This window comes from Cydia fagiglandana, chromosome 26 (assembly GCF_963556715.1).
Source record: "Cydia fagiglandana chromosome 26, ilCydFagi1.1, whole genome shotgun sequence".
Classification (NCBI taxonomy): domain Eukaryota; kingdom Metazoa; phylum Arthropoda; class Insecta; order Lepidoptera; family Tortricidae; genus Cydia; species Cydia fagiglandana.
The window spans coordinates 320019-343565 of record NC_085957.1 but is presented as its reverse complement, the minus strand read 5'-3'; the positions used below and the strand labels follow the sequence as shown (position 1 = coordinate 343565).

The 23547-nt window shown below is 37.0% G+C and overlaps 1 protein-coding gene across 1 annotated transcript in view; it reads right to left on the bottom strand.

The window, feature by feature from the left end:
* The window catches only part of LOC134677244 (myrosinase 1-like), a 48199-nt gene extending 27190 nt beyond the window's left edge, over positions 1 to 21009 (bottom strand). Inside the window, exons 1-6 of the mRNA XM_063535676.1 lie at positions 20936 to 21009; positions 19131 to 19231; positions 19007 to 19093; positions 9195 to 9291; positions 8684 to 8734; positions 8038 to 8204 (exon numbers count right to left, since the gene is read on the bottom strand). Of these exons, the coding sequence (XP_063391746.1) occupies positions 8038 to 8204; positions 8684 to 8734; positions 9195 to 9291; positions 19007 to 19093; positions 19131 to 19231; positions 20936 to 21009 (577 nt within the window). The remainder of the gene's footprint in view (positions 1 to 8037; positions 8205 to 8683; positions 8735 to 9194; positions 9292 to 19006; positions 19094 to 19130; positions 19232 to 20935) is intronic.
* Between the last annotated feature and the right edge of the window lie 2538 nt (positions 21010 to 23547).

Genomic DNA, 23547 nt, shown 5'->3' with positions numbered 1-23547 from the left:
CTACACTGGAATGATGTACACTGGAAGTTCTCAATCGATCGATAATCAACTCATGTCTCATTCACATAAGTAAACTTTATAAACTTTTCTTTTTTTCTTTTTTTTTTAATACATAAATTACCTTAAGTATATAAAACTTCTTAATCCCATAGTCCAACTAGCTTATGTTTTGAACACTAGAAGATGATAGACATGTATAAATATATTTATGCATATGTACATAATAATATGTTACATATTCATACTTACATACATAAAAATCATTCACGGTTAAGGAACAAATCCTTCCGATGAACACACAGATGTACTCACTGGATATCGAACCCGGGACCTCCAGTTTGGTATGCAGAGATTTCTCTTTTTTTTTTGACAAATAAAAACGCCAACACATGAAGTTTACTAATCCAAGACCTCCAATCTTCGTAAACTTACTAAGTTCTTGTGCACTATAGGTTTACAACCACAATAAATAATGAATTTTAAAGAGAGAAAAAAAAAAAGCTAAATTTTATAGTATCATTCGCAAACGTTTCTGTTTAATACAAAATTAATTTGGCATTCAGCTGGCAGTAGACGGTCGGGAGGGCATCATGGAGGTGGTCAGTTAAGAAGGAGGCTGGCTCAACTGGACTCGACTGATAGCTGGAAGTAACCGCTTAAGATCGCGACAAATGGAAAATAAATCTGGGAACCCTATGTCTCAAATTAATTTACAATAATTAATGTTTCTAACTATTCTCTTGCCACAGGTAATGTCTATACCTACTAGGAGTTCTTAACTTTTATAAATTAACCTGAATCGTTTAACAGAAATAAACATTTTTCATTTATTTTTTTTCGTTTTTTTATTTTTTTATTTTATTTTTTTCATTCTATTAGAACTTCCTACGTTGGTCACTCCCATAAATTATATAAACCTAATGTAACAGAATTTTAAACTCCGTTCGGCCATCCCACAAAACAACTATTTTAAAAGTCAGTGATCAGTATTATCTATAATGTATTCAATATGTATAGATCTATCTTTTATTTAGCTGAAGCTTCGGTGGCAAAATAAAAATGTGGTTACAAATAATAGGCAACGTATTTCTTTTTATGAAATGGTATTTTGGAGCTTCCGTAACTGTCCTTAAACCGCAGGAGATAACGCGATATTCTTCTAGTTGAATCTTAACTTATCGTACAAAGGCGGATTCATCTTACAAAAGTCGTTCTCTAGGATGGGTCTAGGATGTTTTGGGCTTCTGGGTAGGACACAATTAATTCGAAGACATATTATTTATATCAGTCATGCTTCATTATGGCAATAGGTTAGGTATAAATTAAAAAAAAAAAGATGTTTGCTAAATACTATAGAATCAGGATTATACGATTCGTTTTATTCCTGAACAGCTCACTCATAGCAACAAGTGGCACCAAAAGGTTAATTCACCTATCTACCTTCCACTTGGCTTTATCAGTATTCCGGTGGTCTTATGTTTTCTTGTATGTACCAAAATTAAAACAAACATTAAAATGAACCAGAAGATCATAGGTACAAAATTGCCATTGTTATAGGCATTTTATTACCGCAGCATATTTAATTACCGCCAGACCAGGTAAATGGTGGTACATATACCCAAGGGCTTATGCGAGTTTACTACGAGAACTGGTAAAGTATATAACAGTTTAAAATATCGTATATACATGGTGTTCACAAGGAATGCGAAAGACCTTAACCACGCATTTCTGAGGTCAAAAGAGAGAAAATAATGTAATATGTGTATATGTCAATTTCGCCCAAAAAAAAAATTTTTTTTTTAATGTACTTGTACATAAAAAAGTATATGTTATTGGTAAACATGTCACTTAAAATACATTTTTAAAACTTTTTTTTTTGTAAATCATAGTTGTTGCAAAGTGTTACTTGTTACTTTTTGACATCTATCGATAAGGATATTTAGACTACGTCCCATAGTAGTAACATCGTCATCAAAAAGTTAAGGCGTTTTGCACTACGTAACAATAAAAACTAGTTTTTTTTAATTTTTTTTTTTCTTTTCTGTATTTGTATTAAATGAACTCTGAAACTAGGCGAATTTCAAAAAGGTTTAAAGGACTTTGTCTCTAAATATAATCAGGAATACGCTGCTAAAACTATTCGGCCCCCTCATGTTACACCGTGTATATATTTTTTATATTCCTTACAGGTAGGGTTGCCAACCGTACTATATTATATAGTATTGTACTATATTTTGGCTCTTTGTACTATATACTTTTGGAAAAATATATAGTACGCTAAAATACTATATTTCCGATTAAAAGTATATTACACTCATGTTTAGTATTTTATCTAAAAGTACTATTTTTTTTTTAAATGTACTATATTTTTGATGCCTTATTCTGGAAAATACTATATTCCACCAAAAAAAAGTTGGCAACCCAGTTACAGGTCACCTAGATGAATTGTCCTAAAGGAATACGTTTACTTTGTACACATTTATTGTACTCTATGTTGTATATTTACCCCTTTTTTTGTAAAGTATTTTTATTACCAAGAGAATATGTGCTTTTTATTTACTGACTAATTTGCATGTGCAAAAATCTTTCAACTTCACGGTTTCAAAACATAATTTACTAACACGGGACTTGAATTACCTCTGATTACCACAAGAACAATACTGACTAGTCTACTATTTTGTATGACGTAATTGTCTAAGGTTGTCACTGAGATATCCTTTTTTTTATAGTCATTTAATATCCATCAATCAGTAAATTTATCAAATTGGAAGCATACTTTCAAAAACGCTTTTATGCCAAACACGTATTACTATCTGTACACAGAACTCGCAATAAGCACTGTAGGTGCAAAATTGTAAATAGCCGTTATTACTATTTATGAAAGTATCACGACTACCACCGACTGTTTTAATATCGATAAGCTTACGAGGGGCTTGTAACTGAAAACCAAAAGCGTGTTGACTTTATCCTTTACAGTTTTAAAACGACCTGACAGTTTAATATTGTTTACTGTTTTATATTTATTGAAATAGTTCCTTGATAAGATCCTGATCGGTGAGATAGAATCTTTACATAAAAAAGTATATGTTATTGGTAAACATGTCACTTAAAATACATTTTTAAAACTTTTTTTTTTGTAAATCATAGTTGTTGCAAAGTGTTACTTGTTACTTTTTGACATCTATCGATAAGGATATTTAGACTACGTCCCATAGTAGTAACATCGTCATCAAAAAGTTAAGGCGTTTTGCACTACGTAACAATAAAAACTAGTTTTTTTTAATTTTTTTTTTTCTTTTCTGTATTTGTATTAAATGAACTCTGAAACTAGGCGAATTTCAAAAAGGTTTAAAGGACTTTGTCTCTAAATATAATCAGGAATACGCTGCTAAAACTATTCGGCCCCCTCATGTTACACCGTGTATATATTTTTTATATTCCTTACAGGTAGGGTTGCCAACCGTACTATATTATATAGTATTGTACTATATTTTGGCTCTTTGTACTATATACTTTTGGAAAAATATATAGTACGCTAAAATACTATATTTCCGATTAAAAGTATATTACACTCATGTTTAGTATTTTATCTAAAAGTACTATTTTTTTTAAAATGTACTATATTTTTGATGCCTTATTCTGGAAAATACTATATTCCACCAAAAAAAAGTTGGCAACCCAGTTACAGGTCACCTAGATGAATTGTCCTAAAGGAATACGTTTACTTTGTACACATTTATTGTACTCTATGTTGTATATTTACCCCTTTTTTTGTAAAGTATTTTTATTACCAAGAGAATATGTGCTTTTTATTTACTGACTAATTTGCATGTGCAAAAATCTTTCAACTTCACGGTTTCAAAACATAATTTACTAACACGGGACTTGAATTACCTCTGATTACCACAAGAACAATACTGACTAGTCTACTATTTTGTATGACGTAATTGTCTAAGGTTGTCACTGAGATATCCTTTTTTTTATAGTCATTTAATATCCATCAATCAGTAAATTTATCAAATTGGAAGCATACTTTCAAAAACGCTTTTATGCCAAACACGTATTACTATCTGTACACAGAACTCGCAATAAGCACTGTAGGTGCAAAATTGTAAATAGCCGTTATTACTATTTATGAAAGTATCACGACTACCACCGACTGTTTTAATATCGATAAGCTTACGAGGGGCTTGTAACTGAAAACCAAAAGCGTGTTGACTTTATCCTTTACAGTTTTAAAACGACCTGACAGTTTAATATTGTTTACTGTTTTATATTTATTGAAATAGTTCCTTGATAAGATCCTGATCGGTGAGATAGAATCTTTAAGATATGTGCCTTCGATATCAGACTATTGAACCTAAGTAACTGGTGTTATATAAATATTTATTCGTATCAATCGTAACAAAAATAAGAAATAATGTGACTAATAAAATACAAAGGACGTATAAGGGTATTTCCACTTAACTGTATACCGTTAACGGCCGGTTAGGAAAAGTCACAAATCTGAGGACAAATATCATAACCGCGACAATTAAATTAAGTATCAAATTCGTAACTAAACCGACAGCTGAACGTGACTTGATAAACGTACCTAACTTAAGACACGCGGTAAGTTACAATTAAAATGCCCATTGTTATTAACCGCCTAAAATTTCCAACGTAGTCTTTAATGCAGACCTCAAAATCTTATAATGAGATTCGAGTTGTAGCTAACTGATCACGATTAAAATATTTATCCAGGCCATAAATAACGTTATTCCAACGTTTGGAAACTTATTCAAACCAAACTGCTTTTCTAAAATCCAATTTCACAAAAAGCTTCTTTTTTTTTATTATTATTCGATTCAGTCATTAACTAAGTCGTCATTTAGAATAGTATAGATTAGAAAATATTTATTTATGCGTCATTATGGTTACATAACAGGTTATGAAAAGGACAGACGTTTACGTTTATCTAACTCGGTAACTATTCGATGTGATTCGATATCTAAACATACCTATACAGTCCTATTTTTAAGTGTAACCAAATTTTAACATACCAGAAACAACATCATTCATCAGTCATCCTTCCAGACAGGCGCCACGCCGCAGCGTCTCACAGGTGCGGCAGTTTCTGTTTCGCGAAGTACTTTTGAGCTGCTTGCTGCGGTTCTCCATAAAAAGCATCATGCTTAGTATACCAAATATCTTGTTTCACCTGGGGTTTTCACTGAAAGTGAAACACCAGTGTCCTTGTGTCCAGGATAGCGCGGCTTACAGTGTCTGTTTGGAGTTGGATGGCGTCCCGCTGTTGACTAGCATAAGCAGTCCTTATACTCGTACTGCTCCTGAAACATTAGTTTTGTAGGCATAGAATGTGTGTAATATCATCCCACTTCTGATGTCAGATTTACTTTAGTATTATCGTTGATAAAATAGGAAATAATTATGTAAGGCAGTATTTAATTAAGACTAGTTAGTTATTGCTCAAAGTAATGTATTTATTATAGCGACAACTACAAGGTTTAGAATATGAAAAATGGTAGACATTATTTAAGTAATATATTTATATAAGCAGATTGTAAGTAAAAGTATATTGTAGATTTATGGAACAATTAATCGGCTTTATTATCACATAATTCACAAAAATATTATTTTATGCGTAATAAATATTGGTGGCTTATAGTTAGTACTGGCTACCTTAATGTACACACTTGGCATAGTTTAAAATAGTAATAAAGATCGAGCAATAAGCCACATGATGTATTACACCGTAATCAGTTGGAATATACGTTACATAGCAACTATTAAAAACTCATCAAAGGGTTATATTCACATTAAAGATTGTAACGTACATACCATCAGACTATAACACAAAGAAAACATACAGAAATTTATAACAAGTCATAAAATCACAATTAAATAAAATTGACACTTAACTTCGTTCGTCGTCGTAGCTCTCCAACTGAGAAGTGACCCACAACTGTCAGACACCCGCTTATATTCGATTAGACTTCACCCCTTCTACCACTTCTTGGTGGGAATAACAAATAAGATGTTTCCTGCACATCCGGTTATTATAATAATTCAATTCAACAAATGTATTTGCTGCATTTAGTTTAATTTATTATAGAATAATTAACGCAAACTAATACAAATTTAATATCATGGCTTATTATTATAAAATACTTTATTTACCTTACTTATGTTCTGACAGTTATGGTCAAGAAATATACATGGAGGGTAGTTGTGTTATTGAACAGCAGTTCTAACTTATTATTTCGATATAAGTACGTATTAGCTTAGCAAAAGTGAACCATCTCGTAAAAATGTAAGTGTGATCTTTGTTTTTATACTACGTATCTCACACATACATATGGTGATTTTTGTGTTTTTATCAACAAATCAAGCATATACATTCAAAAACGTGACATTTGATGAAGTGGAACTGCTGATGATGATCAGAACGGAACTCTTCAACGACGCATAGTTCACCTTTGGCGATTTGTCCTCTTCGTTATGTTTGTTAAGCAAGTTAAATTTTTAAGCCACAATTTTATCAAGCTTGAGTTCTGATGATGGGATCCATGAGAAATCGAGGGAACTCCTCAAATTTTAAAGGCATGCGTATAGAGATTTTTGTATTTTCATCAGAAAATCAAGCATTTTCATTAAAAACTGTCGCATTTGATGAAGTGGAACTGCTGATGATGATCAGAACAGAACTCTTCAACGACGCATAGTACATGTTTGGTGATTTCGAATTTCGATTTTGACTTGGACTGGGACCCGGACTCATACCCGGATCCGGTTCGGACCCGGACTCGGACTCGGACCCGGACTCGGACCCGGACTCGGACCCGGACTCGGACCCGGACTCGGACCCGGACTCGGACCCGGACCCGGACTTGGACCGGGACTCGGACCCGGACTCTGACTCAGAGACCCGGACCTTGACCCGGAAAACCACTATGATACCTAAACTAAATAAACAACTATGATTACCTACCATAAAATGTGGGTATGATGATGCCAAACCCCTCCCGCTCAAACTCCCGTACACCGCACTGCATGCGCCGTTAAGTGGGTTAGGTTAGGTTTGAACTGCGATCCTCACAGAACCGAACAAAAGTGGGTTAGGTTTGGTTAGAACTGCGAGTCTTACAGAAACGAAATGCTACTAGAAAAGTGGGTTTGATTAGGTTCGAACTGCGATCCTCACAGAACCGAACTGCTATCAGAGAAGTGGGTTAGGTTAGGCTAGATAACTACGACCCTTACGGAAACGAAATGCTACTAGAAAGTAGGTACTGGTTTTACCTCCTTTTCTACATAGTGCACCATCTACCATAATCGTTCACCGGGCCCCATAGAAGTCGGTTTTTTTTTCTTAAAAATTATATTTTATAAAATTGTTATTATTTTTGCTTTTATGTAAATTCAATGTTGAGGTGTAAAAATGCCCTTGTGGCCTATTTGCTGAATAAATGTTGATGTTTGATGTTTGATGATGTTTGATGTTTGATGTTTTGCTGACTTCACTTTTCTTTGAACAGGCAACTCATACTCACCGAGACAATGCTAGCAAATCCAAACACAATTAGATTGCGTTCCTACGGTCATCTCCTGTGTCCATCATCAGATCAGCTCAATGGTACCATAACATTGCATACTATTACCCAACTTTAACAGAATATGTGAATGGGAGGCTGGGGTCCGCTTGACAACTGAACTCAGGAATTGGCACAAGTGCTAGTTTTTACTAAAGCATCTGACCTTTCAATGCAGAGAGGAAAATAGTGTGCAGGAATAATAAACAAATACTTTTTGTTTCCAAGACTGAAGACAATATTTATGTACGGTTGCTTGCCGATCTCGAGCATCGCGTTGAAATGAAAGGTGTATAAAGTTAAACCATGCTAAGGTTTCATGTCAAGTATGGAGCTTTAGGGATTCATGTAAGTATATATGCTTGTTACTGGCAAGTATACGCAATGTTAGCGTGGTGAGAGTTCAGCATGTTTGAATAGTTTTACGAATAAAGTGAGCATTTACCCATGTTATATATCCTCCGGGGCATGTCCCAGTGATAGATGGTGACGTAGGGTTGTATCCGGTTCCGGAGCAGCGCGTCGATGAGCTGGTTGTAGTAGCGGGCACCATCTTGGCTGATCTTGTTCGGCAGCCCGGTGGGCAGCAGCCGCGGCCACGATATTGAGAACCTGGGCTTAAACTCACTTTATCTCCCTACATGCAGACATATGATGAACCAAAGAGAAATGTATACTCCGGCACATCCACTATGTCAGTCGAAAAGGGTACGAAACTCAATTTTTCTATGGGAGGTTTAATAATGACATTCATATTTCGAATACCTTTGAAAAACTAAAGAATTTAATTTGCCCTCATTTCTAGTACCTATCAGTCGTGATGGCGTTTTATTTAAAATGAAATGTCTAATGTTATTTAACATAAACAAATGCCGCAATGGCGATAGCGATTTTACATATAGGTATGTATTATTTAGGTGCATTATTTTGGTTTCATTAGTAATAGTTACTATTTTTAAAAGCGTTCTTCGATAAAAAAACTCGTCAAGATTGTTTACTTGTATTTAATGCTAAAACGAGGTATATATAGATCTGTGGTGTGTCGTAATGTAAAATGTTAAGTAATATATGAAATGTGAAAGCCGTATAACCTGTAGTAATCCACCCCCAGATCCTTCAACATTCGGATGTCCTCCGGCCATCTGTACAGTGAGAAAATACAATCTTATTTAATAAATTTAAGGATATTACAAGGCACTTGAGCCCCGTTTAGACGGTTCAAAACGTGCTTGCATGCCTATATCTTCCAGCTTGGCCGAAAATGCTCTCGTATGTCCGGACGGATGTTTTCCTCTACACGTCGCAATCCTCAACTGATTGTCGTGAAACTTTGTGAGTAGGTTCGATGAATACATAGATTTTATTGTGGATTCAGTTGTTGGAGATTTTACAAAATGGCGAAGCCATTCGTTAATTTTATTCAGGAATAAGTAAAGCTCGCGGAGTCTACAGCTCACAGAGCCACTACATTATTAATTATTACTAAGAAGCATTGATTGAAAGAAAGAAATGATTGGCGATTGCTCCACCGACAAGAACAAAGCTCTTAAGTTATGATGATGATGATGATGAAGAAGTATTAGTAACTCAATATAGTTGTACTTGTTGTATGAGTTGCAGGCCACGTCCCCCGTGCTGCCGTCTGGTATCTTGTGGGGGTTCTGCTGCGTCCAGTCGTCCCACATGCTGGGGGTCTTGTCTGCAAACATTCAGATATACAATCAAAATGTATGCGTACACATCTACACGTGGCCCATTCCATAGTGCGTCCGCTTAACTATCGCATGGCCATCTCGCTGCTCCAGCGCTGGGCCTTATGTAGAGGAGCCATAACCACCGCATGGTCATCTCGCTAGTCCAGCGCTGGGCCATTGTGTATAGGAGCCATAACCATCGCATGGCCATCTCGCTGGTCCAGCGCTGGGCCATTGTGTATAGGAGCCATAACCATCGCATGGCCATCTTGCTGGTCCAGCCCTGGGCCATCGTGTAGAGAAGCTATTAAGTTTTGTTCCTCATTCACCTCAGCCATGCATCCCTATTGGCCCCGGTTGACGGTATCTATCATTTAGACTATATATTATAGGCTACAAGGGCACTTTAACACGTCAAGATGTTTTACAAGCAATAAAAATAAATTTATATTATAGTTCTGACACCTAGAGACATTTACACCTCTAAATATTATAGATTTTTTTTGTGTGTGTTTTTTTATCTGTATTTTGTATGTAATTCGACATTAAGAGACCATATACATCTCTTAGTAATTGTAATACGTTAGATTGAATTGTTAGTTTTATTTTATAAAATTGTTGATGTTATTATTTTTGCTTTTATGTAAATTCAATGTTGACGTGTAAAAGTGCCCTTGTGGCCTATTTGCTGAATAAATGTTGATGTTTGATGATGTTTGATTTTCTGATTTGGAGGGTAGGTGGTACTCTCGCAACCTTATAGCTCTGTGTATTTTCGCTCGATAAAAATACTAAAGCGACTTAAAATCACAAGTAGAAGTGATAAATATTTAAAGTGCAGTGCGAATAACCTGGACAAATAAAATCAAAAGAAAATAAACAGTAAATTGTGTGAAAATGGCAAAAAAAACATCGTTGTTTACAGTGACAAAAACACTACTATTTACCTCTTGGAGGTTCTTTTTCGGACTAAAATCACGAAGTGGGCACCATAAATAGTGAGTGAAACGCTAAATAAAGTGAGAAATATCAACCCTTAATTTTTTTGGACAAAATATAACCAAAATAGTGAAAACCGGAACGGAAAATACACCTTTATCGCTAGATGTCGCTCAAATTCAAAGAGTGCTGCCATCTATGAGATCACACAAAAATTAAGTGGAACGCTACAAATCAACTCGAAGCACGCAGCGACCTTACTCCGTAAATTGCGCTTACGCATTTTAACAACAAGCTTAACGCTAAGAGACCACAGAGGGCGTAAAACATAAAAAGATGGACCAACTCAACGAAATGCTAAAAAACATACAAGAAGAAATGAAAAAATTAAGAACTGAAAATAGAGAGATGGAAAATAGGATCACGGACACAATATCAAAAAAAATCGATGAAAAAATCGACAAGTTGGAAGGAAAACAAAAAGTTATGGAAGAAAAAATTGAAAAACAAGAAAAAAGATTAAAATACGTAGAAAAAGAAAGTAAGAAGCGAAACATTGTAATTTTTGGAGTCCCGGAAACAGAATCTAGTTACGAAAAATTGGAAGATAACATTCTCTTGCTTGTCAACAATACTATGAAGACACCACTTTCAAGATCTGAAATAGAGGTCGCTGCAAGGCGGGGTAAAAAAGGAGAAAACAAAATTAGACCCATAGCGATAACCCTTTCCACGCTGGGCAAAAAAATAATTATCTTAAAAAACAAAAGATCATTAGAAAATACTAACTATTATATAAAAGAAGATTTCCCTCCCGAGATACTGGAAAAACGCAAAACATTGTTAGAAGAAGTCAAAACGCTGAGAGAGGAAGGGAAAAACGCTGTAATCAAATATGACCGCATCATTTTCTTAAAGGACCGACCGTTACAAAAAACAAACAATCATTGTAACAATAAACGTAACTTATCCGCATCTCCGGAAACCTCAAACTCGAGTCCTAACAACGCAGCGGCCAGCAGGCTGAATAAGAAAAATAAAATCTCCGAAAACAATCCCCGGACGAACTACTGGCCTGTGTTTGCTCCTCATACTGTATCCGACGTAGACTCAGATAGCCAAGAGCAGGTTGCTGAAAATAGAGCATAGCAATTAGAAATAACGCCTCCCTCCTATACCACTGAAATAGAAAGAAGCATAAGTAACAAACATAACCCCGCTGTCCCTGCGGACAGCACAACCCCTCCAATCCGGCTGGTCACCGTGGAGGGAGTAGACCAAAACCCTCCACTACAAAACAATACCATTTCAAGCAAAAACAGAAACGAAAATAAAGAACAAAAAATATACACATGCACATTCAATGTTAGATCACTGTCAACAATAGAAAGGCTAATAGAATTTAAAGAAGCTATATCAAAAATTAAATACATAATGTCGTATTTAATTTTTGATATATGGCTTGTCCGAAATAAGAATAAACGCCAGTAAAATTCTTGAAGATACAGACCACATATTCTGCTATACAGGCGAAAAGAAAGGACACTACGGAGTTGGGTTTATACTCAAAAAAAAATACAAAAACAATATTGAAAAATTCTCACCGATTTCGGATAGAGTATGCGCACTCCATATTATGAGGTTCGAAAAAATATCACTATCTATAATTTAACAAATGTACCGAAAAGATTTACGAACCTCGAAGTAATAAGCAATCTAAATTACCCCAGCGACCACCGAATGCTACGAGGCGCTCTAAAAATCGATAAATTACAAAAAAATAGAGCGAACTATAACGCATTACATAGTAAGTATAAAAGCCTCAACGAAGAAGAATTCTTACAAAACTTAGTAAAAAATGTAAGTGCTACGTATTTCAACGAAGACGAAAATATCGAATCATTATACCACAAAATTGAAAAGTGTATCACGTCGAGCATATTATCGTCTAATACTCAAGTAAAATCTACTGAAAAATATATATTAAGTGCAGAGACGAAAGAGTTACTGAAAAAACGTCAAAAACTGCAGAGAATAAAACCAAAAACAACAGAACAAAAACGAGAGCTTTCTTACTTGTACAAAACCACAAATAAACAAATTAAAAAGGATTACTACCAACATCGTCTAGAAGTTATCCAAAAATATCTGGAAAGCTCCGGCGGAACAAAGAAAGCTCTCAAGAAACTTAACACGACAAAGGAATTGATACAGACTCTATCAAAAAATGGAAACGAAACAAACGGAACGCGAACAGATATAGTTGCCATTGCCACTGACTTCTACCGCAAACTATATTCTCGTCAACATGAAACAACAAACCAAAAAGAACTAGAATGTACAACCAACTTGGATACACCACAATATTTTAGCACAAGTGATTTAATTAAGAAGCTCGAGAAACTGAAATGTGATAAAAGCCCCGGCCCCGATTCTATATCAAATGAAATGCTAAAATTATCCCGATACGTTATAGCTACGCCCCTTACGCACCTGTTCAACAAAATATTGCAAGAAAGGAAAGTACCAAAAAAATGGACTATGTCAAATATCACCCTATTACATAAAAAAGGCAACCCCGCAGACATAGGTAACTACCGCCCGATTAGCCTGTTACCTAGCATCTATAAGCTGTTTGCAACGTGTCTAGAAGAAAGAATAAGTCCATATATAGAGCTCCACCAACCTGTAGATGTGACTAGCCGTATGCCTATTGCCTAGTATAAGCCTCATTTTTCATTACAAAACACGGGAAATAAAAAGAAATTACCAATTTAGTACTGATGTCCTCTTCAGAGGCATATTTCATTCATAATTCCATCTAATATTCTAACGATTGAAACTTGATGCACGTAATTCTATGGTTTATTACTTATCACATGCATTTTTTTTTAAATTAATCCTTATTTTAACTTAGAAATAAACAAACTAAAAAAATACCAAAGTAAAATAATGTTTAAAAATTCGCGCGCCGAGAGTATTCGAACGTTCCCTTTTTATTAAAGTCTACTCAAACGGACTACTCGGAATACACAGCTAATGTCTATGTGTGCGTAAATATCAATGAAAATAACTCTGTCTACCTCTAAACTGTGTGAGAGAAAGGGACGTGATTTTTGATCTGAAGTAAGCGAAAGTGAACCTTAAAATTTAGGACATATGGTTTAGTAAAACAACCTGAAACCTAAGACCTTTCTTCTTGAATCAAACCTTGTTACCTGTCCGAGGCAACGACCTCTTCTGCAGTTCTGGTATCCTGGTACTTTTGGAATGATGTTTATCTTTATAAGTCGCTGTTATGTCGCCCAAATGTCGCTGTTATGTCGCCATTAGTATTTTCTGGGTAATGTCGCCAATATGTCGCTATTAAGTCGCTAATATGTCGCTGTTATGTCGCCATTAGTATTTTCTGGGTAATGTCGCCAATATGTCGCTATTAAGTCGCTAATATGTCGCTGTTATGTCGCCATTAGATCTTTCTAGGTAATGTCGCCAATATGTCGCTATTAAGTCGTCAATATGTCGCTATTATGTCGCCATTAGGATATTCAGGGAAATGTCGCCAATATGTCGCTATTAACTCGCCAATATGTCGCTGTTATGTCTCCATTAGTATTTTCTGGTTAATGTCGCCAATATGTCGCTATTAAGTCGCTAATATGTCGCTGTTATGTCGCCATTAGATGTTTCTAGGTAATGTCGCCAATATGTCGCTATTATGTCGCCATTAGGATATTCAGGGTAATGTCGCCAATATGTCGCTATTAAGTCGCCAATATGTCGCTGTTATGTCGCCATTAGGTTTTTCTAGGTAATGTCGCCAATATGTCGCCGTTATGTCGCTGTTATGTCGCCATTATGTCGCCAATAAGTCGCTGTTATGTCGCCAATATGTCGCTATTATGTCGCCAATAAGTCGCTATTATGTCGCTGTTATGTCGCCAATAAGTCGCTATTATGCCGCTATTATGTCGCCAATAAGTCGCTATTATGTCGCTGTTTTGTCGCCAATATGTCGCCGTTCAGTCGCCATTATGTCGCCATAGTAAAAGGTATAAAAGGCCGGTGCGGAGAGTAGGGGGGATTGATACATTCTTCGACCATCGGACTAGCAGTGACTCTGGTTTTCGGGTGTAACGTAGTGCGGGGAGGTAAAGTTTCTCCGCGAACTTTTTCTGTTTGTTTTTACTTGGAATTATCCTGGTAAATTTAAACTTAGAATTTGTGTCTGTGCTTAGTTTTGCGGGGATTTTGATCGTCGTAATGCTAAGTTTGGACTGTTGTGGAGATTCTTTACTGCCTTGTGTGGGTTTTAGTTATTGTGAAGTTTTCTTTACGCTGTGTGTTCTAAGTGTCGTCATGCTATGCAGGGATAATGTCGTTGCATGACCGGGGCTTGGAATTGTGTCTGTGTTTGGTTTTACGGGAAGAAATTCTCGTAATGTTAAATATAGATGACAGTGTTTGGGGGAATTTCACTTCTCCGGTGAGTTAGTTTAATTTTGTGATAATTTAGTTATTTTAGTGTCTTTCTATGGGGTATTTTTGCTATTTAAAAAGCCAGATCATTGTTTGGACTGACAGTTTGTCCAGCTAAGCATTCACTCCGCCTAACGGTGCCAAAGGATTGGATGATTAGGAGTCTTTTGCTCCAAGTTTGAGAGGACTTGGCATCTCTTTTATATCAACATAAGAGATGAATTATCTCACTAGTCTCAAGGTCCAGCTGTTTAGATGGATGTGGGGACGTCACGTGCGCGTCATTTGGGAGTAATCCCTGCCCACTGAAGTCGGCAGTAATTGAGACTAGGTCTCCTATTAAATTTATTTATATATTTCGGTGCTCCGGTTCATACTAGTGCTGGTTGCGGGGAAAAGCTTTTGTCGTGATTGCTATCTTACGCTTAGTCTTAGTCGCGGCAGAGTTTCCCACATGATTGGTGCGTGTGTGTGCTAGGGTACTGATACACTTATATACACGGAATAGGGCGGTTTACTTCCTACCACCATGCCCGCGGGCGTAGGAGGGGGAACCAAATACACTGGCCTGTAGGTTGCTTCATCGGTTTCGCCTGCCGAACTTTACAGCTTCTCGTAGGGACTACACTTGTGTATATTACAAAGCATTAGGTCGATGGTAAGAACGAACTGTGCTTTGAATGTACTAGATTAGGGACAAAGGGTAGGAATAGGGTAGAATCACACACACTTTTATTGTCTATCAAGGTTCCTTTTTAGTTCTGATTTATAAAATTGATATGGTAGATATAAATTTCTCTTTAAATGTTTAAAAATATGGTTTCTTTATCCTAAAATATGTGTGTTTAGAAAGTAAAAGTGTTCAACTGTCTATGACTTCCTAATTTATATGGGTAAATAATTAATGTAATTTATTTCTAATTTTCATTTCTGGTTGTCTGGTGTAGGAGCGAGGTACTGAGTAATACAATCAGATATTTACAACATCAGCTGGATTTAGGAACGCAGACTATTCTGGGATTGAGGAACGGTTTGCTTTAGGGAACCTTTGTCAGGCAGGAGCAGTACAAAGGATATAATTGAGTGAATACTCAATTTCGGCCTCGATTAAACTAATAGTTAGCAAATAAACTCGGTACTTTGTTTATACATCAAGAAAACTAGGAATTCTGTCTATATTATCAGTTTTGGGGAATGGGACTAAGGGATTAGCATCCCTAGCTTTTGAATATAAAAAAGATAAGTAATTTTGATGACTGATGGATACTTTGACACTTCTTTTCATCATCATCTAGGTGCGCTTAAGTTACGAAGTGTTGGTCAAAGCCCTTCTGGCTAAACTGGTAGGGTAGGTGTTCCGATTGATCTTGTAATCGGACTAAGAGTTCCCAGACCTGCATCGGGCATACGAAGTAGCACGTGTGAGTAAATCACACATCGGTTAGAAGTTGATAGTTAACTGTAATTATTCTTGAAATTCTAGGGTGTAAATGAGCTTATCTCAGGAGTGCTACTTCTATGTTATACCGGGATCTTAATAGGCGTAGCAGGATTTTACCAACAACAATTTTTTATATTTATGTCATCATATATGCTGCAATACTTAAATACATTATAGTAATTCTACAACTTCATTTACATTACGCTAATAAATTTTATTGAATTATTCCATTTCTATAACTCGACTTTCTTTAAATTATTTCTTATTTTCATAATTAATTTATTACCATAAATTTCTGTTCATAAAATCTAGGTAAATTTAAATAAAATCAGAGTCCAAAATTTAGTTGATACTCATTAAAGAATTTGAGGTTACTGCGGTTCGCTTCGAGGGGTCCTAACTACTAGCTAGACGATCACATGGCCATATTTTAGGGATAAATCTACAGGGGGTGTTTATGTTACGGTTAGGTAAGTAAGTAATTAAGTAAGTAAGGAGGGGTTAGTGACATAGAGCAAGCTGGATTTCGAAAGGGATTCAATACCTTAGACCATATACACACAATCGACCAAGTAATCGAAAAATACACAGAGTTCAAACGGCCATTATATCTAGCTTTTATCGATTACGCAAAAGCGTTCGATTCTATCTCGCACATAAGTATTTGGAACGCACTAAGAGATCAAAATATCCCAGAAACATATATACAAATATTAAAGGACATATATAACAAGAGCATAAGTAGAATTAAACTAGATAGAATTGGTGAACCCATCGAAATAAAGCGGGGCGTAAAGCAGGGGGATCCGCTATCACCTAAATTATTCATTTCAGTCCTTCAGCACATCATGAAAGACTTAGACTGGACTTCAAACGGTTTATTCATTAACGGAAAATATCTGAATAACCTACGGTTCGCAGACGACATCGTCATATTTTCAGAAACAGCGCGTCAACTGGAAAAAATGATAAACGAATTGAACCACGTAAGCAGGGAAATAGGCCTAGAGCTAAATGTACTAAAAACTAAAATCATGACAAATTATACAGAAAAGGACATAATTGTTAACTCACAACCATTAGAATATGTTCAAAAATATATCTACTTAGGAAAATTAGTATCGTTCAACCAAGACAGAAACATGGAAGAAATTGCTAGACGGATTGCTATCACTTGGAACAAATTCTGGTCATACAAGGAAATTTTAAAATCAAACATGCCAATAAAATTAAAAAAAAAAAAATTAGATACTTGTTTGCTGCCAAGCCTCACTTATGCATGCCAAACATGGATATATAACAAGAAGACGCGAAACCAAATACAGTGCTGTCAGCGAGCTATGGAAAGGTGTATTTTAAACTTAAAACTAATCCACAAAAAGAGAAACACGGACATACGACAGAAAACTGGCATCATAGATGCTTTACCATACGCGCAAAAACTTAAATGGAAATGGTGTGGCCACGTAGCACGCTCAAGCAATGAAAGATGGGCAAAAATAACCACGCTATGGCGTGGTCCCACCGGGACCAGGAAACAAGGAAAGCCCAAAGAAAGGTGGACCGACGAAATAATGGCTACAGCTGGCAAGGATTGGCCACAGAAGGCCAAGGATAGAAAAGCTTGGCGAAAACTGGAGGAGGCCTTCACCCAAAAAGGGGTCTCTACAAACAAACCTTAAAGATTAAAAAAAAATACTTATATAACATACTGTAATCTCTTAGAGAATCAATAAAGGCTTTTTATTTTATTTATTTAAAAATAAATCATCAACAATTATAATGTTTAATAACTAGAAATAAATGTACCAATAACAACGCCATTTTGAAAAAAAATCCAAAAACTGAATCGACAAAAGAAAACTATTAAATCATCGAGCCGGACATACGTAAATATTTTTGGCCTACCTGAAACGGAGACATTCGCTAACGCTCGGTTAGTGAAGATCCTTGCAATGACTGATTGGTACAATTATATTGATTTAATGTTATTTATTTATTATATGTATTGATTGTAATCATGCGATGGGGAATATATCTTTTTTTAGCACGCACAACAATAGGCGCAATAAAGGCTAATGATTGTTATTGTATTTTTATATATATTTTATTGATATTCATTTGCATTTTAACTTAATTATTGATATAAATTATTTGTTTATTGATATAAATTTGCACGCACGGCTTGCCTTCTGTCCTCTAAATAATAATTAGTACTTAGTTTATGTGACTGCTACATAATGAAAGTCAATAAAATACGAGTGTGGGTTTATGAACCGAGCTAAAAGCGAGTTTCATACAAACTAACAATTGTAGGTACTCGTACTTTTCCTTCAGTCAGTACATGACCTGATTGTGTACCTACTGATTGATTAAACTGATTGAATGACTGATGACTAGTTCTCTAGTTGAGTAGATGGCTGCATCATCTCTCTCGCTGAACCGTAATCCCGTAACGCTCCATCTTACGTAAGCGAACAACTCGCGAACAAGACCCGGCGCGGCGGGCCCAAGGCGTTCGCGTTCGCAACAAGATCGCCCACGTAGCGTAGGACACTTCTATAGGTATCAAAGGATTGATTCACCCCGCGCCGCATCGCTTCGCTTCGCGTTCGCAGGAGGAGGTGCAAGAACACACTGCACGCCCTACTATAGAGTTATATGTACCTACCTTAGTGTGTTATCTGTCATAGCATCACCGAAAGGGCCTTAAGGAAGACCAGGGCTGGTTTCATAGCTACCACTGCGTTCCAGGAGCCCTCGACCTGGTAGGCCGCGGTGGCCACGCCGAAGTGTCGTCCGGGTAACGCAGCCCGACCGCAGCTCCGCCACCAAGCTGTACACGTTTACTATAAACTCACCGCTCACGTTCCACGCCCCCTCGACCTGGTAGGCCGCGGTGGCCACGCCGAACTGGAACCCGTCCGGAAAACGCAGCCCGACCGTAGCTCCGCCACCAAACTGTACACTTTACTATAAACTCACCGCTCACGTTCCACGCCCCCTCGACCTGGTAGGCCGCGGTGGCCACGCCGAACTGGAACCCGTCCGGAAAACGCAGCCCGACCGCAGCTCCCGCCACCAAGCTGTGCAAACAATTAAACTTTATTTTAATAGTATTTTTTTGCAACAGTTACATAATAAGGGTTCTTAAAATTCGAGGGCCGCAGTTATAAGTTATAAACTAGATGAAGTCGAGTTTTCTGAGCCGAGAATTGTAAGACCTAATTACACACAATAAATATTTGTACTGGTACCTGCTGCAAGTAACACCTAAAATAATAATAAAATCGTACACACAAAAGTAAACCAGTTTTGTTTCTAAGACTCTGCCTACAAGTTTTTAAATAAATACAACAAGTTGTATACTAGATTCTATGAATAAGTATATTATAGAGATTATAGACAAGGCCCATAGGGCCAGCGCGCTCCACGGGCTATCGAGTCGAAAAAAAATTAAATATATTTTCATATCTCGTGCTCTGAAAGTGGGTCGTTGTTGTTCTAAAAGGTGCGCAGAGAGTGATACGTTTATGCTCTAGTGCAGAAAAGTGGTGTGCTCCTCTGCGTCCCCGTCCCACGAACAACTGGGTGGAAACAAAATGGAAAAATAGTGTCTTTATTTCCTCGCCTGGAACAATTGGTAATTGTTTAATTTTATTAATCCCACGTTGATCCTTTTTTTATAAAAAATGATGTAAGTGAATTGTTAAAAACAAATTATTCTTGATTTCTTTGAATTCTATTTACTCGATTTCATAAGGCGGGAACCAAAAGGAATACACCAAAAATATTTTTTTAAACCTTACACTTGCGTAAATGAGCAAAGGCAGAATCTTATACAGCCACAGAGTTAAACGTTTGTACGATATTAAATTGATTTTTAAAGTTATTTAGCACTATATTCATGAAAATAAAATAAAATACAAGTTAAAAATTACTTATATTATTAATTAATATTTAAAATACTTTTATTATGTTATTACGTGGTGCGGCGCACCAAGGTCGCGGTGCGGTCCGGTAGTCTGTTGCGGCTTTTAGAACGAAAAAGTATAAAATTAAAAAGTAAGAGGCAATCCAGTTGATTTTCATACTATAATGATCAAATCATTTTAAAAATACTGCAGTTTGTTAAAAAATGTGTGTTTTCGTAAATATTGCAATCTAAATGATTTTCGCTAGGGGTTCACACATGTAAAGTCTCCGAGTGCAAGTAAGTCCTAAGGAAAATAAATCATGGCCGTAGGTCTATTAGGTACTTCCATTACTGATTTTGCGAAATTGCCTTGTCTTGTTTGGTTTCCTCGCATTCGATATGAAAAGTAGAGTGTTTAACTCGGGTGAAAAGCACCATTTCTGTCTCGGACTATTGGCGCTCTCACTGCGTTCGAGCGCCAAACTACCTCGACAGAAATGGGTGCCTTTCAACCCTTGGTTAACAATCTACTATTAACTAGTAGTTCGCCCCCAACTGTGAACTCGCGGTTCGCCAAAAAGATCAATTGAATGCAGTGCTACTTAGTCCGAGATGGGCATTTCGTAATTGATTCCTGATTCCACGATTACTTGAAATTACTTTGTAATCTGATTACCGATTCCCAGATTACTTTGTAATCTAACAACACCGAATTACTAAGTACTTACCTACAATTCTATTTGAGGAATTAGGAATAAATTTTTCGAATATTACAATTACTAGTAATTGGAATCAATGTCGATTCCTCCGACAGAAATGCGCATGCTACGCTGGTCAGCGGGCGTAACACTTCTAGACAAAGTCCGAAACATACACATCCGAGGCAGTTACAAAGTCGCTCCCATCATTGACAAGGTCAAGGAACGTCGCTTGCGATAGTATGGCCATATACTTCGCCGCCCTACAGACCACATGGTAAACGTAGCGTTAAGCCTACCCACCACGACGCGTCGCCGCGGAAGACCCCCCGCCACCTGGCTGACGACGGTCCAGAGAGATCTGAAGGACACCGAGATGGACGCAGCAACAGCGCAGGATAGAGAAAAATGGAAAAGACAGACAAGGAGAGCTGACCCCAGATGATGGGAAAAAAGCTTAGGAGAAGAAGAAGAAGGAATCAATGTCGATTCCTCATTACAGGAATATATTACATGATTCCTTTCAGATTACATTTCGTACTACTACTATCAAAAGTACATTTCGATAATAGATATAGATGTTGTTGACTTACTAAGATACCTTATTTCTAACACAGGTGTGCAGATTTCGAAAATGATGACCATGACCAATAAAACGACATCCATGATGACTTTTAAGACATAATTCCAAAATGGTCATCATTTTCGAAATCTGCGCCCCCTAAAACCTATAAAACGACACCCATGACGACTTTTATGACATAGTGCATGGCCGCCATTTTGGAATCCAAAATGGTTATCATTTTCGAAATCTGCGCCCCCTAAAACCTACAAAGTTACACCCATGACGACTTTTAAGACATAGTGCATGGCCGCCATTTTGGAATCCAAAATGGTTATCATTTTCGAAATCTGCGCCCCCTAAAACCTACAAAGTTACACCCATGACGACTTTTAAGACATAGTGCATGGCCGCCATTTTAGAATCCAAAATGGTCATCATTTTCGAAATCTGCGCCCCCAAAAACCTAGAAATCGACACTCATGACGACTTTTATGACATAGTGCATGGCCGCCATTTTGGAATCCAAAATGGTCATCATTTTAGAAAATTTGCGCCCCCCAAAACCTATAAAACGACATCCATGACGACTTTTATGTCACAGTGCATGGCCGCCATTTTGGAATCCAAAATGGTCGTCATTTTCGAAATCTGCGCCCCCTAAAACCTATAAAACGACACCCATGACGACTTTTATAACATAGTGCATGACCGCCACATTGGAATCCAAAATGGTCATCATTTTCGAAACCTGCGCCCCCTAAAACCTATAAAACGACATCCATGACGACTTTTATGACACAGTGCATGGCCACCATTTTGGGATCCAAAATGGTCATCATTTTCGAAATCTGCGCCCCCCAAAACCTATAAAGCGATACCCATGACGACTTTTATGACATAAGTGCATGGCCGCCAATTTGGAATCCAAAATGGTCATTATTTTCGAAATCTGCGCCCCCCAATACCTATAAAGCGACATCCATGACGACTTTTATGACACAGTGCATGGCCGCCATTTTGGAATCCAAAATTGTCATCATTTTCGAAATCTGCGCCCCCTAAAACCTATAAAACGACATCCATGACGACTTTTATGACACAGTGCATGGCCGCCATTTCGGAATCCAAAATGGTAATCATTTTCGAAATCTGCGCCCCCCAAAACCTATAAAACGACATCCATGACGACTTTTACGACACAGTGCATGGCCGCCATTTTGGAATCCAAAATGGTCATCATTTTCGAAATCTGCGCCCCCTAAAACCTATAAAACGACATCCATGACGACTTTTATGACACAGTGCATGGCCGCCATTTTGGAATCCAAAATGGTCATCATTTTCGAAATCTACGCCCCCTAAAACCTATAAAACGACATCCATGACGACTTTTTTGACATAGTGCATGGCCGTCATTTTGAAATCCAAAATGGTCATCATTTTCGAAATCTGCGCCCCCCAAAACCTATAAAACGACATCAATGACGACTTTTATGACACAGTGCATGGCCGCCATTTTGGAATCCAAAATGGTAATCATTTTCGAAATCTGCGCCCCCAATAACCTATAAAACGACATCCATGACGACTTTTATGACATAGTGCATGACCGCCATCTTGGATTCCAAAATTGTCATCATTAAAAAAAAAAACAATATTATAAATGTGTAACAAACCGAGCACTTTCATTTGATACCAAACTCGACCATACTTTCTTGCAATTAAAATGACCAGAATAGCAAGACCCCTCACAAATGGCTTTTTAGCATTTTAAGGTATTCTACACGCCAAACCCACCGCTAAAATGGTTTTTGCCATACGAGCTTTTCTTTTCGAAATTATTTTATCTTTCGATTTTGATAGGTCTCGACGGCGCCGTTGAATTACGCCATTTAGCTACCTCGCCTCCCTAACTACTAGCTCAATAACCTCTTGTTCGAGCCTGCTCAAAAATTAATGACTAAAATATAATGCCCTCAACTACACGTTTACCCAATTTCATTGACATTAGAACAAATTCACTTAAGTTCTTGAGTATCAAACTATCTTCTGACAGTTCAGCTTAAAAACATCGAAATGCCGGGACGTGCCGCTAGCCAGCCGCGTGATCCAAGTCGAATCGCTTCGCTCGCTCGTTCGATATAGTATTTTATACAATCGTGATATAATAGAGAGCTTTTCAGTCGAGTACCGTGTTTAGGCAACGAAGCTTGCTGAGTTGCC